Source organism: Salvelinus fontinalis, chromosome 29 (assembly GCF_029448725.1).
Source record: "Salvelinus fontinalis isolate EN_2023a chromosome 29, ASM2944872v1, whole genome shotgun sequence".
NCBI lineage: Eukaryota > Metazoa > Chordata > Actinopteri > Salmoniformes > Salmonidae > Salvelinus > Salvelinus fontinalis.
The window spans coordinates 18781775-18797463 of record NC_074693.1 but is presented as its reverse complement, the minus strand read 5'-3'; the positions used below and the strand labels follow the sequence as shown (position 1 = coordinate 18797463).

Sequence of the window (15689 nt, the reverse complement as noted above, 5' to 3'; positions counted from 1 at the left end):
GGAGACAAGAAGGCCATTACTAGGGTCAGGTGATACCAACAACAAAAAAAGTGCTAAAATCTGAGGGAGTCTGAGTAGGCTAGACTTGGGTAGTCCTTTAGAAATATTTTTCATGGTTCAAAATATAATTCCATGAATTGGAAAAACCTCTGCTTTGTGTTGTGTATTTGAATATCCACATACTCCATATATTTTTTTTAAAAATTATACCACAGATAAATCAAATCAAGCTTTTTGTCACGTGCGCCGAATACGACCTTACCGTGAAATGCTTACTTAAATGCCCTTAACCAACAATGCAGTTCAAGAAAGAGTTAAGAAAATATTTACCAAATAAATTTAAGTAAAAAAAAAAAATGTCTTTTTGTCTATTATTATTTTTTATTTTTTTTAAAATACATTTTATCCCATTTTCTCCCCAATTTTCGTGGTATCCAATCGCTAGTAATTACTATCTTGTCTCATCGCTACAACTCCCGTACGGGCTCGGGAGAGACAAAGGTTGAAAGCCATGCGTCCTCCGAAGCACAACCCAACCAAGCCGCATTGCTTCTTAACACAACGCGCCTCCAACCCGGAAGCCAGCCGCACCAATGTGTCGGAGGAAACACCGTGTACCTGGCCCCCTTGGTTAGCGCGCACTGCGCCCGGCCCGCCACAGGAGCGCGATGAGACAAGGATATCCCTACCGGCCAAACCCTCCCTAACCCGGACGACGCTATGCCAATTGTGCGTCGCCCCACGGACCTCCCGGTCGCAGCCGGCTGCGACAGAGCCTGGGAGCAAACCCAGAGACTCTGGTGGCGCAGCTAGCACTGCGATGCAGTGCCCTAGACCACTGCGCCACCCGGGAGGCCCTAGAGATCTTTTTTATGTCTCTATTTTGGTTGATTAGGGCGTGAGTTGGGTGGGCATTCTATGTTTTGTGTTCTATGTTTTCTTTTCTGTGTGTTTGGCCGGGTGTGGTTCTCAATCAGAGGCAGCTGTCTATCGTTGTCTCTGATTGAGAACAATAATTAGGTATCCTTTTCCCATCTGTGTTTTGTGGGTAGTTGTTTTCTGTCTTTGTGTCTGTACCAGACAGGACTGTTTTGTTTCGTTTCATTCTCTTTGTTATTTTGTTAAGTGTTCTATTTTTAATAAATTAACATGAACACTTACCACGCTGCGCTTTGGTCCGATGATTCCTCATCTTCAGACGACGAACGTTACAGAACTACCCACCACCAACAGACCAAGCAGCGTGGTAACGAGGAGCAGAGGGTTCAGGACTCCTGGACTTGGGAGGAGATATTGGACGGTAAGGGACCCTGGAGACAGGCTGGGAAATATCACCGCCCGAAAAAAGAGCTGGAGACAGCTATAGCTGAGAGGCAGCGATATGAGGCAAAGCAGCGCAGCAGGCACGAGAGGCAGCCCCCCAAAAATTGTGGGGGGGGCACACGGGGAGCAGCGTGGTACTGGTCAGGCACCGTGTTATGCGGTGAAGCGCAAGGTGTCCCCAGTGCGCACTCATAGCCCGGAGCGCTATAGGCCAGCCCCCCGCAAGTGTCATGCGAGAGTGGGAATCCAGCCAGGGTGGATTGTGCCAGCTCAGCGTGTTTGGTCTCCAGTGCGCCGTTTCGGCCCAGGGTATCCTGCGCCGTACTGTGTCTCCCTGGGGCGCTAGGAGGGTACTGTTCGTCCTATGCCTGCGCTCCGCCCGTGCCGGGCGAAAGTGGGCATTGAGTCTATTGGAGAGGTGCGAGCGGTAAGCACCAGATTTCCAGTGCGCCCCCACAGCCCGGTTCGACCTGTGCCTGCACAGGGGTGGGCACAAAGTGGGCATTCAGCCTGGAGGAGTGGTGCCAAGGCTGCGCTCCAGTGCTCCCCCACAGCCCGGTTTATCCGGTGCCTCCTCTACACACCAGGCCTCCTGTAGGTCTCCCCAGCCTGGTGGGCCCTGTGGCAGCCCCACGCACCAGGCTGTCTCTGCGTCTCCTCCCTCCAGAGTCTTCTTCCAGTCCGGAGCCGCCAGAGTCGCCCTCCTGTCCGGAGCCGCCAGAGTCGCCCTCCTGTCCGGAGCCGCCAGAGTCGCCCTCCTGTCTGGGGCCCGCTGCGAGGGTCCCCAGTCCGGGGTCGGCGGCGAGGGTCCCCGCTCCAGAGGTGCCACATAAGTGGGCCAAGCGGGGTCCACGTCCCGAACCAGAGCCGCCACCGCGGATAGATGCCCACCCAGACCCTCCCCTATAGGTTTAGGTTTTGCGGCCGGAGTCCGCACCTTAGGGGGGGTACTGTCACTCCCTGACCTTAGAGATCCTTTTTATGTCTCTATTTTGGTTGGTCAGGGCGTGAGTTGGGGTGGGCATTCTATGTTTTGTGTTCTGTTTTCTTTTCTGTGTGTTTGGCCGGGTGTTGTTCTCAATCAGAGGCAGCTGTCTATCGTTGTCTCTGATTGAGAACCATACTTAGGTAGCCTTTTCCCACCTGTGTTTTGTGGATAGTTGTTTTCTGACTTTTTGTCTGTACCAGACAGGACTGTTTCGTTTCATTCTCTTTGTTATTTTGTTTAGTGTTCTGTTTTTAATGAATTAACATGAACACTTACCACGCTGCGCTTTGGTCCGATTACTCTTCATCTGACGAAGAAAATCGCTACAAATAAAAAGTAACACAATAAAATAACAATAACGACGCTATATACAGGGGGTCAATGGAGCGACAGGTAGCCTAGCGGTTAGAGCATTGGACTAGTACCGGGAAGTTACAAGATCGAATCCCTGAGCTGACAAGGTAAAAATCGATCTTTCTGCCCCTGAACAAGGCAGTTAACCACCTGTTCCTAGGTCGCCATTGAGAATAAGAATTTGTTCTTAACTGACTTGCCTAGTTAAATAAAGGTAAAAAATTGACCATTTATTGATGAATGCAAACACATATTTTGTATGTGAATAAAAGTGCTGTTTTGTTGATCCACTAATTCTAATGGTTGAAAACTAGGCCTACATAAGGCTGGTGGTGGTGGTAGGGGAGTAAATAGTTTCTGTAGGTAGGTGTGGCTCTATATTTGTCTACTTCATTCATTCATAAAGAAATAATAGTTTTTTATTTCAGGGAATTGATATAGCGTTCCATGACTCTTATACATTTTTCCTGTAAAGTAAAATGATTTGATATCATGAACATTATTCTTCAACATTATTCTTCGTAAAAAAAGAGTGCCACGACAGACTGAAATGCTCTCCTCCCCCGACTACGCCATGGGGGATGATGTAGCCGTCACTGCAGCCTTGCTGGAGAGCATACAATGAAACGTAGGACTTTTTTTTCACGTTTCGGCGCCATTTTCGATTGGGTTGGAGGTAAGTTTGGATATTTTGGGGGATTATTTTTCGTGTATTTTTCTCATATTCACATCTGTTCAACCCATTCAGTAATTTAGTAAATTCGGAGGTTTAATTACTATAAACTTAATTCATTAAAATATACTTTTCGAGTTTGTAATATACGACTTTCACCATTTTGCGCAATGTCTTATTATTGCCGCTGACTTCATAATAAGGTAGAGGTTTTTGCTGAATATGCCTTATTTCACACATGACATAAGTCAGTGGCGCTGCATCGATTGGTTTATGATGAACACGGCATTGTTTAATTACACGTAGCGCGCAAAAGGTTAGGCTACTTTGTTGCGAATAACAAACTTTAGCGGAAACGATACAATTGGCTACATCGATGCACGTAAAGTGAGCATGCTATTCCTGCAACAACATTATGAATATAACTGCATTTCAAAATGTGTTCGTTTTTTTTTCAAAAGATGGGGAAACATTCTCTGAATAGGCTGATAGACTATTAGTACAACACATATATTAGCCTACATAACAGTATAAATAGTAGCCTATCATAACAATAATAACATTTTGTTGAAACTATGTGCCTTTCTTAAGGATAGGCTATTTTGTACACATGTTGAACTGCTTTAAACCATTCAAATTTAGTCTAGTAAGCAGAACCACATTGATTAAAAAAGCTATATTATTATTACCATTTTATGTGATGATCAATCAGTGTTAGTACAAGTGGATGACTGTGACACAGGCCACTGCTTTTGACAGAAAAGAGTGATAAGAATGGACATGTTGCAAAGGGTGTGATTAGTCATGTTCTAGGCTGCTGTTATGCGGCATCAGTTGTTGCTCACGCTCAATTCACTATTCATTCAAATTTGAAAAAGCTATTTTCAGATTATACACATTTTCTAAACAATTATTTAAACTGCTGTTCTTGTACTGCATTTTAACATTGTCATATATGGGTAGCCTAACTGTTATTTTTTTACAAGGCAGGAATTGTCACTAACCCAACCTAATCTATTCAAATTCAAGGAGTCCTGTATGTGCCCTGTAGGTTTAGAGCTTAGGAAACGTAAACAACAGGCATTTACAGGCTTTTACTGGAGGTAAGGAGCCCTTGACAAATGGACTTCCAATACTTTAATAATGTATACTCAAAATGGCCACATTATTAGATCAATCAATGAAAACATTTTATTTTTTAACCATACCTTATGGAGGCAGAAGGAAAGGGGTCTGGGCCTCTGCTGCTGCTCTAGTGTCCATCCGGAGGAGCTATCTATACCCAATGTTTTTTTGTTACCCAATGTTTTTAACCGCCATTAATTTATATCAAGAAATGTACTGTTCTTACCAGAGATGTATACATTTATTTTGCATGAAAAATATCTAGTCTTACAGGCTTTCCAATACATACTACTAAACATTATTTTGCTTCTTTGAGTACTCTTGGCCTAGTAGGGCCTACGTTAAGTCGTCTCCTGTAAAATAGCTGGCTGGAGATCACATTAATCTCTTTCCATATCTTTTGCATAACAGTTGATCCTCAATGGTATCCCAACCAACTTCCTATTTAATGCAACACATTTTACTATGTACACTTCATCTTTTTAAAGTTACCTTTGAACCAGTGAGCACGTATTTCAGGCAGCTGTCGTAGCAGCACGTCATGGTTTGTAGTGATAGTAAAGATGCAGACCATGAAGAGCTGCTGCTACAGCACTGTGACACTGTCCATCCTCTCGTCTCACAATGAAGTCAGTGGTTCAGTGGCCGGGGTGGCTCATTTGATTCCCACTGGGGCCACCCATACGAATATATATGCGCACTCTACTGTAAGTCGCTTTGGATAAAAGCATCAGTTAAGTGGCATTAATTACATTAAGGGTCTGAATAATTTATTATCTTGAGTGTATTGGAGCAGTGTCTTGGCTGAGTTGTTTGAAGTACAGGACAGAGCACAATGTTGATGATTGAAGACTTGATCAACACCTCCCCAATGCAGTAAAGGACTAGACTGTTGGCTGGGCTGTAGCAGCACGTAAATACTGGAGTTGGCCTTATTCCGGTATCCAGTGTTACTGTTCTGCTGTAGTCAGGCCTGCCTACTACAACAGTCTGCTTTGTGTTTCACACTATAATGAGCAACTGCATTATTTAATACTGGATCAACATTTTAACTAGCCCATGATTAGTTACCCATTTTGACTAACCCATGATACTTATTACCCATTATTACATGTTTTCTTAAAATTCAACTGTGGAACTGTCTGTATTTATAAGAACATTTTCATTTCCAGTGTGAAAGCATGTTTAGATGACATTCAGTGTTATAATGTACTTAAGTAAAAAACAATTTAAAGTACTACTTGTCATTTCTTTGGGTATCTGTACTTAACTATTTATATTTTTGACAACTTTTACTTCACTACATTAAGAAAATAATGTACGTTTTAATTCATACATTTTCTCTGACACCCAAAAGTACACATTACATTTTGAATGCTTAGCAGGACAGAAAATGGTCCAATTCACACACTTATCAAGAGAACATCCCTGGTCATCCCTACTGCCTGATCCGGCCGACTCACTAAACACAAATGCTTCGTTTGTAAGTGAGTGTGCCCCATAAATTAAAAAACTGAAAATTGTTCTCTGGTTTGCATAATATAAGGAATTTGAAATGTTTCATACTTTTACTTTTGATACTTAAAGTATTTGGTTTTAAATATACTTAACTCAAGTAGTATTTTACTGGGTAACTTTCAAATTTCTATGAAGGCATCTCGACTCCCGTACTGCACATATTGCTCTTGTAGGTTTTGATTTTGCTGACACAACTCCACAGAAGACAGTTGATTTCCAGTGCCAACGCTGGGGAGAATGCCTCTATGACAGCGGTGACGGCTGTATCACAACCGGCTGATTGGGAGTCCTATAGGGCAGCGCACAATTGGCCCACTGTCGTCCGGGTTTGGCTGGTGTAGGTCATTGTAAATAAGAATTTGTTCTTAACTGACTCTATTTAAATTAAATAAAAATAGTGGTATAATTTATATTTAACTTAATTATTTGGTACCACAAGCAAACCTTTTGGGGGGAAATCAGGAGTCATGAGGGGATGGAGCAGAGTTTAATGGTTGGGAGGGTAAAGAGAAAAACATTAATTGCATGAATCATTGTCATACAGTAGATGGAAGCTTAAGATACATATTTATAAAAGCAGATATGCATAAATGATCATAATATTGAACCACATTCAATACTCACAGTTTATATTACAGTACTACTGATGGAACACTTCCATTTTGGGGGGAAAACTATGCAAAAAAGAATATGTAATGTATTAGGATACCTGCTCCTTCCTTTGTCCATACCACTGAAACTATTATGTATAAGTAAAGGAATTCGGTCTTCAAGTGACGTACAAACTTTCAAATCAATGTCAAGCTAAAATCAAGTTTTGTGAAATGGAAAATAATTTAAATCTTAAGTAATTTTGACAATATGATGACTAAATGTTTGTTCTACTTCCTGCTACCGTAGCAGAATTTCTCAATAAATTACTAATCTACAAAAAAATAAACTCTGGGTATTGATCATTATAACAGGGCAAGCAAATGTTATATTTATTGAAAGCGATGACAGCATGCACATGGACTCACACATACCAATATGGCCAAGGCAATGTCACACCTCAGAAATGTTCAATCTTGACACTTTAAAGTGTGTGTGGTTTCTAGAGTGCAGCACAGCATGTGGGAGTTGAGAGAGGGGCTTTGCAAATCTGAGGGGCAATGTAAGTGTGTGTATACACACCTCCTCAGGGACCCTGAGCAGAACATGTACATGTGTGTGAGCAAGAGTTTCAAGTGAGCTGCACTCTTGATTTGATTTTCCTGACCAAAAATATATATAAATCAGATGTATAAAATTAAAGCAACATAAAAAAGAATGATTGAAAACTAGAGGAATCGCTGTCCTCTTCAGGCCTTGTATTTTTCCTTCCCCGTTTCACTAATGACACAGATGTGCTGGAAAGCAAACAGAAAGGAACCAATGAGACCGTTTTACTCAACATCGTTTATCTAGCTGAGAAAATCTGTTAAAAAATACTTACATTTAAATCTCTGAAGTACTCGTTGTAGTCTAGCGCATATCCCACCACAAATTTGTCTGGAACCTCAAATCCTATGACTGAAAAATAAACAAATGAAGTAAGTGTGACAGGGTGGAACTATAGTTTTCATCCATGTTTCTCAGGGGACCCTAATTGGTGTTGAACATGTGAAAGGTATAAAAAGCACCCTTTAGTGTTTTTCAGTAAAGAGCATAGAGTTGTATAGTAATCGCAATGTTGTTTCTGTCCCATTTATGGTGTCTGAGTGCACAGGCTTCCAAGTAGTTCTACTTCTCTGAGTTGGTAAACAAACTGAAAGGGTGCATTCTGCCACCTGGAGTATGTTGTTTGACCTTACACCCTACTCCTTTAATAAACTTGGCTCTTTTTTTTTCTTTTCTTTTTTTTTTTTTTTTTTATAAACATGTGTCTCAGACTATTTCCCTTAAATGGGCCTAGAATATCTATTTAATCAGATGGTTAGATACAGTGCTTTCGGAAAGTATTCAAACTCCTTGACTTTTTCTACATTTTATGTTACAGCCTTATTCTAAAATTGATTCAATTGTTTTTACCCTCAAATCTACACACAAAGCAAAAACAGGTTTTTAGTAATTTTAGCTTAATTTATTTAAAAAATAAAACAGAAATATCACATTTACTCAGTACTTTGATGAAGCACCTTTGGCAGTGATTACAGCCTCGAGACTTCTTGGGTATGACGCTACAAGCTTGGCACACCTGTATTTGGGGAGTTTCTCCCATTCTTTTCTGCATATCCTCTCAAGCTCTGTCAGGTTGGATAGGGAGCGTCGCTGCACAGCTATTTTCAGGTCACTCCAGAGATGTTCGATCGGGTTCAAGTCCGGGCTCTGGCTGGCCACTCAAGGACATTCAGAGACTTGTCCCAAAGCCCATCCTGCGTTGTGTTGGCTGTGTGCCTATGGTTGTTGTCCTGTTGGATGGTAAATCTTCAGCCCCAGTCTGAGGTCCTGAGCCATCTGGAGCAGGTTTTCATCAAGGATCTCACTGTACTTTGCTCTGTTCATATTTCCCTCAATCCTGACTGGTCTCCCAGTCCCTGCCACTGAAAAACATCCCCACAGCATGATGCTGCCACCACTAAAGCTTCACCGTATGGATGGTGTCAGGTTTCCTCCAGATGTGACGTTTGGCAATCAGGCCAAATAGTTCAATCTTGGTTTCATCAGACCAGAGAATTTAGCTTCTCATGGTCTGAGAGTCCTTTAGATGCCTTTTGGCAAACTCCTTTGGCTGGCCCCTCTACCAAAAGGGCCTGATTGGTGAAGTGCTCAGAGATGGTTGTCCTTCTGGGAGGTTCTCTGATGTCCACAGAGGAACTCTGGAGCTCTGTCAGAGTGACCATCGGGTTCTTGGTCACCTTTCTGACCAAGGCGCTTCTCCCGCGATTGTTCAGTTTGGCCGGGCGGCCAGCTCTAGGAAGAGTCTTGGTAGTTCCAAACTTCTTCCATTTAAGAATGATGGAGGCCACTGTGTTCTTGGGGACCTTCAATGCAGCAGAAATGTTGGTACCCTTCCTCAGATCTGTGCCCCGACACAATCCTGTCTCAGAGCTCTTCAGAAAATTCCTTCGACCTCATTGCTTGGTTTTTGCTGACATGCACCGTCAACTGTGGGACCTTATATAGACAGCTGTTTACCTTTCCAAATCATGTCCAATCAATAGAATTTACCACAGGTGGATTCCAATCAAGTAGTAGAACCATCTTAAGGCTGATCAATGGAAACAGGGTGCACCTGAGCTCAATTTCTAGTCTCATAGGAAAGGATCATTTGTGTGTAGGTTGAGGAAATGTTTTTATTTAATCCTATTTAATCCTATTTAAAACAAGACTGTAACTTAACAAAATGTGAAAAAAGGGGTCTGAATACTTTCTGGATGCCCTGTATCGGTCTGGCTTTATAGTTAATGTATGTGTGACAGCACAATGCCTCAGGCTATTGATTAAGATGATTCACTGAAAGCCATTTAGCAGTGTTGAAGTGAACTCACAGTCTGGTGTGTAGCCAACACTCCTTGGTGTCCTCTTCACCAACAAACTGAAAGCACAAACCAGGAAGTTGGTCATGTGACTAATGGTGTTAGAGAATTAAAATACAAAGGAAAACATGACAGTTGGAGGTTTCCATATAACTTCTCTGTAAGCAGAAGTAAGTTGCACTGTACGGTGCCTTTGCTTGATTCTACATTTACATCAAAGATGTATGGACAAATATTTAACTTTTAATAACACTGCAATGTAAGATAGAGACTTGGGGATTACTTTACCTTGCAACTTTTACCATTTTTGGGTTGTACTGTTTGAGAAGTTGCAGCAAGGTCTTCATGGTCTTTCCTGTGTCAATAATGTCCTAAAAATGACACAACAGTGAGTGTCGCTGCCAAATGTCTATAATGCTGACATAGCAAAAGGTTTAACTTAACAATGAGATAGAAGTAGTCATAACATACCTCCACAATCAGGACATTCTGTGTAAAAACAAGAGGCAGAGATGACAGAGTGTAACTGTTAGCCTTTATCAAATCTAAAAGTTACTCCAGAACCCATTTAGAAATGTGCCCTTGGGTGTATCCTGGTGAACCCTGCAGACGTTATAGTTATACCCTCTTGTACTTTAGACTGCATGAGAACCCCTTCAAAACTTTTATGGCAAAGTAAAAAAATATACATATATTTATTTTTACACGTGGCCTTATTTTTCACTTTCTATGCTTATAGTTGATCCTCCAAAGTTTCCCTTTAAGAAAGTTCAAACTAGATAACTGAGGAATGTTTGACAGACATATCTATAGAAAAGGTCAGTTGAAAAGATTTCTTTACCTTCCCTGTCAGCGTAGACAGGTCATCCCCTCCAATGACTTTGATTTCACCTGTAGATTGGTCATTCTGTGTAGACATGTAATAAACAGGTGAACAAGGATAGGGGACTTTGTCAGGACAGGCCTGCTGTTATTGACATCTCTAGTGGCTAGCAGTAAGAATCCATAAACAAAGAGCTGCTAGAGCTGCTTCTTAATGTATTATGTCAAGCAGCTGAGTGTGAGTGTGTGTGTGTGTGTGGGTACAAATACAGATGGAAATAATGGAAATGTAGTACTAATAGCAGCCAGTCTTAGTATTTACCAAGTAAGCATTTATTGTGGATACGAGCCTAGGGGATTGTCAGTCAAAACAAGTTTAAGGTAGTGCATGTTGACATTTGGCTCAAAGGTCAAATGAAAGCTTAGGTGTAACTGTGAAACCAATGGACTGAATAAAATATTATATTCTTTCCATTATGCCGTTTTTGGCAATGCCTGTAATAAATAAATTAAATAACAATAACATAAACGCTAAATACTTCTAACATCTATAATAAAATAGTAATAACTCATGAACTACCTTCCAAATGGCTCCTATTCCCTTTATAGTGCACTACTTGTGACTACTTTTGACCAGGGCCCCTGCAGGGCATGCACTTAAAAGGGAATATGGTGCCATTTGGGACACAAATTTGAAGAACAGAGCGAAGAGTGAGCCTTACGCAATAGCTCTTGAGGCGGATGAAGTCCACTGTCATAGGAATGGAGCGGTCGCTGTTACGGTTTAGGGCCTTGATGTAGTCCAACAGGTCTGCAAAGAACTTGTAACCCCCCTTGAGCACGCAGAGGGCCACGATATGGTGCCCCCCCATGTCCTTCATAATCTCCCTGGCTAGCCTCTCTGTCCTGTAGACAGGGAGAGAGAGGGTGGGCAGTCGGCACTGGTTCCTGGTTCCTATGTCTGTTTGAATAAGGGGCTACACTCTTAGAAAAAAAGGTGCTATCTAGAACCTATAAGGGTTCTTCGACTGTCTCAATGGAAGAACCATTTTAGGTTCCAGGTAGAACCCTTTACACAGAGGGTTCTACATGAAACCTAGAAGAGTTCTGCCTGGAACCAAAAAGAGTTATCCTATGGGGACAGCCGAAGAACCCCTTCGCAACTAAACTGAACTGCCAGCCTCACGTGGATGTGATCAGTTAATTGATTTGATTATAAAAGAGTTTGTGGCTATCCAGTGACAAGTTCAGTAAAGGAAGAGAACATGCTCAACTCTAAATCCTTGTGTAAACAAGTAACATAGGCTGAATGAGTAAAATAACTAACATAGTCATAAAATAACTAACATAGTAGTAAAATAACTAACACAGGCAAAAATGTAAAAATATTTTAAAAAGGGCCAGCTTGAATATGTATTGCAATTGAAGCTTAGTTGACATGTTCTTTCATAGCAACATCTATGGATCTGACCCTTTGTTTCCAATTTCGACTAAAATGACATACCCAAATCTAACGGCCTGTAGCTCAGGACCTGAAGCAAGGATATGCATATTCTTGATACCATTTGAAAGGAAACACTTTGAAGTTTGTGGAAATGTGAAATTAATGTAGGAGAATATAACACATTAGATCTGGTAAAAGATAATACAAAGAAAAAAACATGTGTTTTTTTAGTATTCTTTTTTGTGCCATGTTGGAATCGGCTAAACTTTGATCATTGAGATAGTAAATGAATGATAGGAAATGAAAGAGACTGGGTTTTATGTCTCTGAGGAAAGACAGATGGATATCTGTGTATTAGATGAAAGAGGGGTTGAGGTCAGGAGGTGAGGACAGATTCTCTTAAGAGAGTAATAAATGTTAGGAATCCTGTTACCCTCTTTATTAGCTTCCTGTAGAGCCATAAAATGTAAGGATTGGAGAGAAAGGGGAGTGTCTTAAGTGGGATGTATATAACTGTGATGTGAGAAATGTTTTGCATTCTGATTACAGCTGTACAGAACCTTTGGGATAGAATTAAACTTAGTTAAAGCTTATCTAGTGCCCGTGGGTTATTTACTTGGAAAAATAAGAACCTAACAACCATCATCTTTGAAATGCAAGATTAAGGCCATAATGTATTATTCCAGCCAAAGGCACAATTTAGATTTTGGCCACTAGGTGGCAGCAGTGTATGTGCACAGTTTTAGACTGATTCAATTAACCATTGCATTTATGTTCAAAATTTTGTCTCAAGACTACCCAAATGTACCTAATTGGTTTATAAATACATTTTCAAGTTTATAACTGTGCACTCTCCTCAAACAATAGCATGGTATTCTTTCACTGTAATAGCTACTGTAAATTGGACAGTGCAGTTAGATTAACAAGAATTTAAGCTTTCTGTCAATATCAGATATGTCCATGTCCTGGGAAATGTTCTTGTTACTGACAACCTCATGATAAATTATTAAGACCACACTGCCAGTAACAACCCACCTGTCAAGGATGAGTCCATGTGGGATGTAGACCCGGTCCAGGTCATCAGCATAGTGCTTTGGGATGCAGAAGAGGTCCAGATCATATCCCTGCTCATCATCGCTGATCTGGAACACAGATTACATGCTGAAAATCTACCTGATCAATGCCGTGCCTGTGATGTGGAACTGCTATGACGCAGCAGGGAAAGGGTTAAAGAAATCACAGGGGCGTTATCTAAACGGGACACAGAGAGAAGTAGGGCAGTGGGAATAGAGGTGAAGACACTAAAGGTTGTTCACTTTACAACTATCACAATGCACCCTCCCCTCTGGCTGGTATCACTGGTGCAACTGACTTCTGGCAGAGCAAATCACACCCACACTTGCTGCCGCAGCTGCAGCCTCCACTCAATACTGACCGAGGCAGGTGAGAGCAAAACACACATTGCCAGCCCCAATTCTAGGAAAGAGGAATCAGTCCACTCCAATCATGCAGTCATCTAACGCACCCCCCAGCTTCTATTAAAGACTCCACTGTTCGTCCCTGGCATCGACTTTGAACTAATACACGATTACTCTGCGAAGAAGTCTCTCAATTTATATAAACACTGCCTCTTTTCAGAGATACCATACTAATCCTGGAAGCGATATACCCCATATGTTTTCAAATCTAATTTCCTACTGAGGGGTCAACAGCCCTGCACTTGAATCCAGAGCGCGGGATGTGTATCCCAAATGGCACCCTTTCCCTATATACTGCAGTACTTTTATATGGAATAGGGTGCCATTTGGGATGCACAGAGAGCATCATCAGAGTCATGTGACAGCAGAGTGGCCACCAGACCAGGCCCAGAGATGCCCAGGGATTGGGGTGTGATCACGGGTCTCTCGCCTGCCCTGGCCCCTGGCTGACATTTACACACTCTGTAAGACGACATAAAAGGGTTACTTATTATAACAATGTAGTTACATGTAGGCCTAAGCTACACGCACTGTGTATAATCCTATGAGACATGTCCTCACATTTTCTGACCTGGGACAACTGTGTGTTCTCCTTCCCATGCCAGTCCAACTGAAATATATTCCTATGTACTCATGTGATTTGGCTCAGAACAGACGAAGTTCACATGCAGAGAAATAAGGACTGATAGTGAGCCATGCAGGTACTAGGCAGTTGTCTGGGGACTACAGATCCTACAGCAGTCTTCCTCCCACCTGCTGGCTACTACAGGTGCTGCTGTACTGGGTTCAGCTGGTGGGAGAACAGGGGAACAGTTCCCTCTACCAACAGCACATCACATCAGGTCTTACTATGTAGCACCATAATCACAAATGTGCAATCGAGTTATTATTAAACCAAAAAGAGCCCTCCAAAAGACGACATAACAACCAAGCTATGAATCATAAGTTGACCTGAATGTAAGCTTGTACTAGTGTAGAGAAATGTAATTTGTAACCGTTGTGAAAGCAATGTGTGTTGTTATGATACAATAATTCCTATCTAAAGATGGAGTGAGGCATTCCTCCCCACAGTGGCCCTCTCTTACCTATCTCTTTTAAACAAGGGCCCACTTATCAGCAGTAGGGGTGAATGTAACACTGTAGTTTCTCCAGTCCCTACAGACTGACTGACTCTCCAAGCCATGTCTGCAAAACCTGCTGCATTCAGCATGTTGTCTGTGTCATCAATCGATAAGCAACTGACAGCATGTGACTCCCAGACTACAGACAGGGCAAGTTTGATAGCAAAAAGAAATTCTATACTGACATAGGCAATAAAATGTGTTATCCTGTTGGAAATGGCTACAAAAGCAAAATGTGTTCTTCTGCAATTTACATCTTCTTGTACTTCTGTAAATATGTGGTGAAATATATGGTGAAATATAATGATAAAATGCATACCAGTGAAATGAGGATATCATGCTGGTTGCAGTACAGCAGTAATCCCCAAAAGCCTGCAGGCTGTCGTTTTCCAAAAATAAACTACTCTGGGTGACAGGACTGAACCAAAAAAATGTATTGGTTGGAGAGACAAGCAATATCCCGCCCCATAAGGCATGCATATAGTCGTTTCGAAGTTAGATATGACTTGCATTTTGTTCGTATTTTAAAGAAAACTACTCTAGCGCTATTATTGGTCAATTGAATATGTATCTGTATATTCGTCCTACTGTATGAATCAAGATTAGTGGTATGGTATAACAAGTATAACATGTGCCATGCGTGTTAGCACGCGTGCGACGCCCCAGGCCGCGTTTAGTTATGTAGCTAGACAGCTATTTTTGTTGTTGAGATGACATGAGTGATTTTTAAAGTGAGCGTGCGATGACACGTTTGAAGCATTAAAAATGAACACATAAAGGACATCGTAATAATTCTGAAAATTTACATTTACAGGGGCGAATGGCGCGTATTTCCGTTTAAAAAAACTAGTTACGACCCATTCCTCTTTGACTCGAAACAGCAGTCATGCTGAGTTCGCAATATGAACACCCATTTGAATCAGCATTGCAAGACTTACCACAACACAGGGGCTGCTTGACGCCATGTCCGTTTCTTCGTTTAGATCACGACCCGCTTTTTCTCCGACAAAATTCTTGTTTTTGCTAGACTCTGTCACCTAAAATGAGTTTCACCTCTTTAACAGCAGACCACCTAGCAACCTACGTACAGTAGATCTTCCGCAAAACCACTGCAGGACGTGCGGCGCTGGTTGTAGGACTGAATAACGAATCAAATGAGGGGAAAACCTGATGTACCGCCCATTTTGGATAGAATCTGTCATCGCCATAAAATCATGTAGACTAAACGCGATGCAGGGCACTGCATGATATTCCCCTCACTATGAATATGGAAAATGGCAACGTCAATTACCAAGCAGTTTCTTCAAACCATGCACCTGTAATGTAGCATTCTAGCTTCCCAAATG

The 15689-nt window shown here is 41.7% G+C and overlaps 1 protein-coding gene across 1 annotated transcript; it reads right to left on the bottom strand.

Moving 5' to 3' along the window:
• Positions 1-7224: 7224 nt before the first annotated feature.
• hprt1 (hypoxanthine phosphoribosyltransferase 1) lies at positions 7225-15492 on the bottom strand. Its single transcript, XM_055888485.1, has 9 exons — positions 15282-15492; positions 12780-12886; positions 11023-11206; positions 10320-10385; positions 9950-9967; positions 9767-9849; positions 9491-9537; positions 7456-7532; positions 7225-7369 (listed from the first exon to the last, which is right to left on the bottom strand). Exons 1-9 carry the CDS (start codon positions 15306-15308, stop codon positions 7322-7324), a joined length of 657 nt encoding a protein of 218 aa, XP_055744460.1. The 5' UTR covers positions 15309-15492; the 3' UTR covers positions 7225-7321.
• Between the last annotated feature and the right edge of the window lie 197 nt (positions 15493-15689).

Excerpts from the sequence above, each read along its gene's own strand:
- hprt1 (XM_055888485.1), bottom strand. The coding sequence starts at position 15,308 with ATGGCGTCAAGCAGCCCCTGTGTTGTG. Across the intron at positions 12,887-15,281 it reads CAAGCAGCCCCTGTGTTGTG|ATCAGCGATGATGAGCAGGG; the intron begins GTAAGTCTTGCA and ends TCTGTGTTCCAG. Across the intron at positions 10,386-11,022 it reads TCCGCCTCAAGAGCTATTGC|AATGACCAATCTACAGGTGA; the intron begins GTAAGGCTCACT and ends ATGTCTACACAG.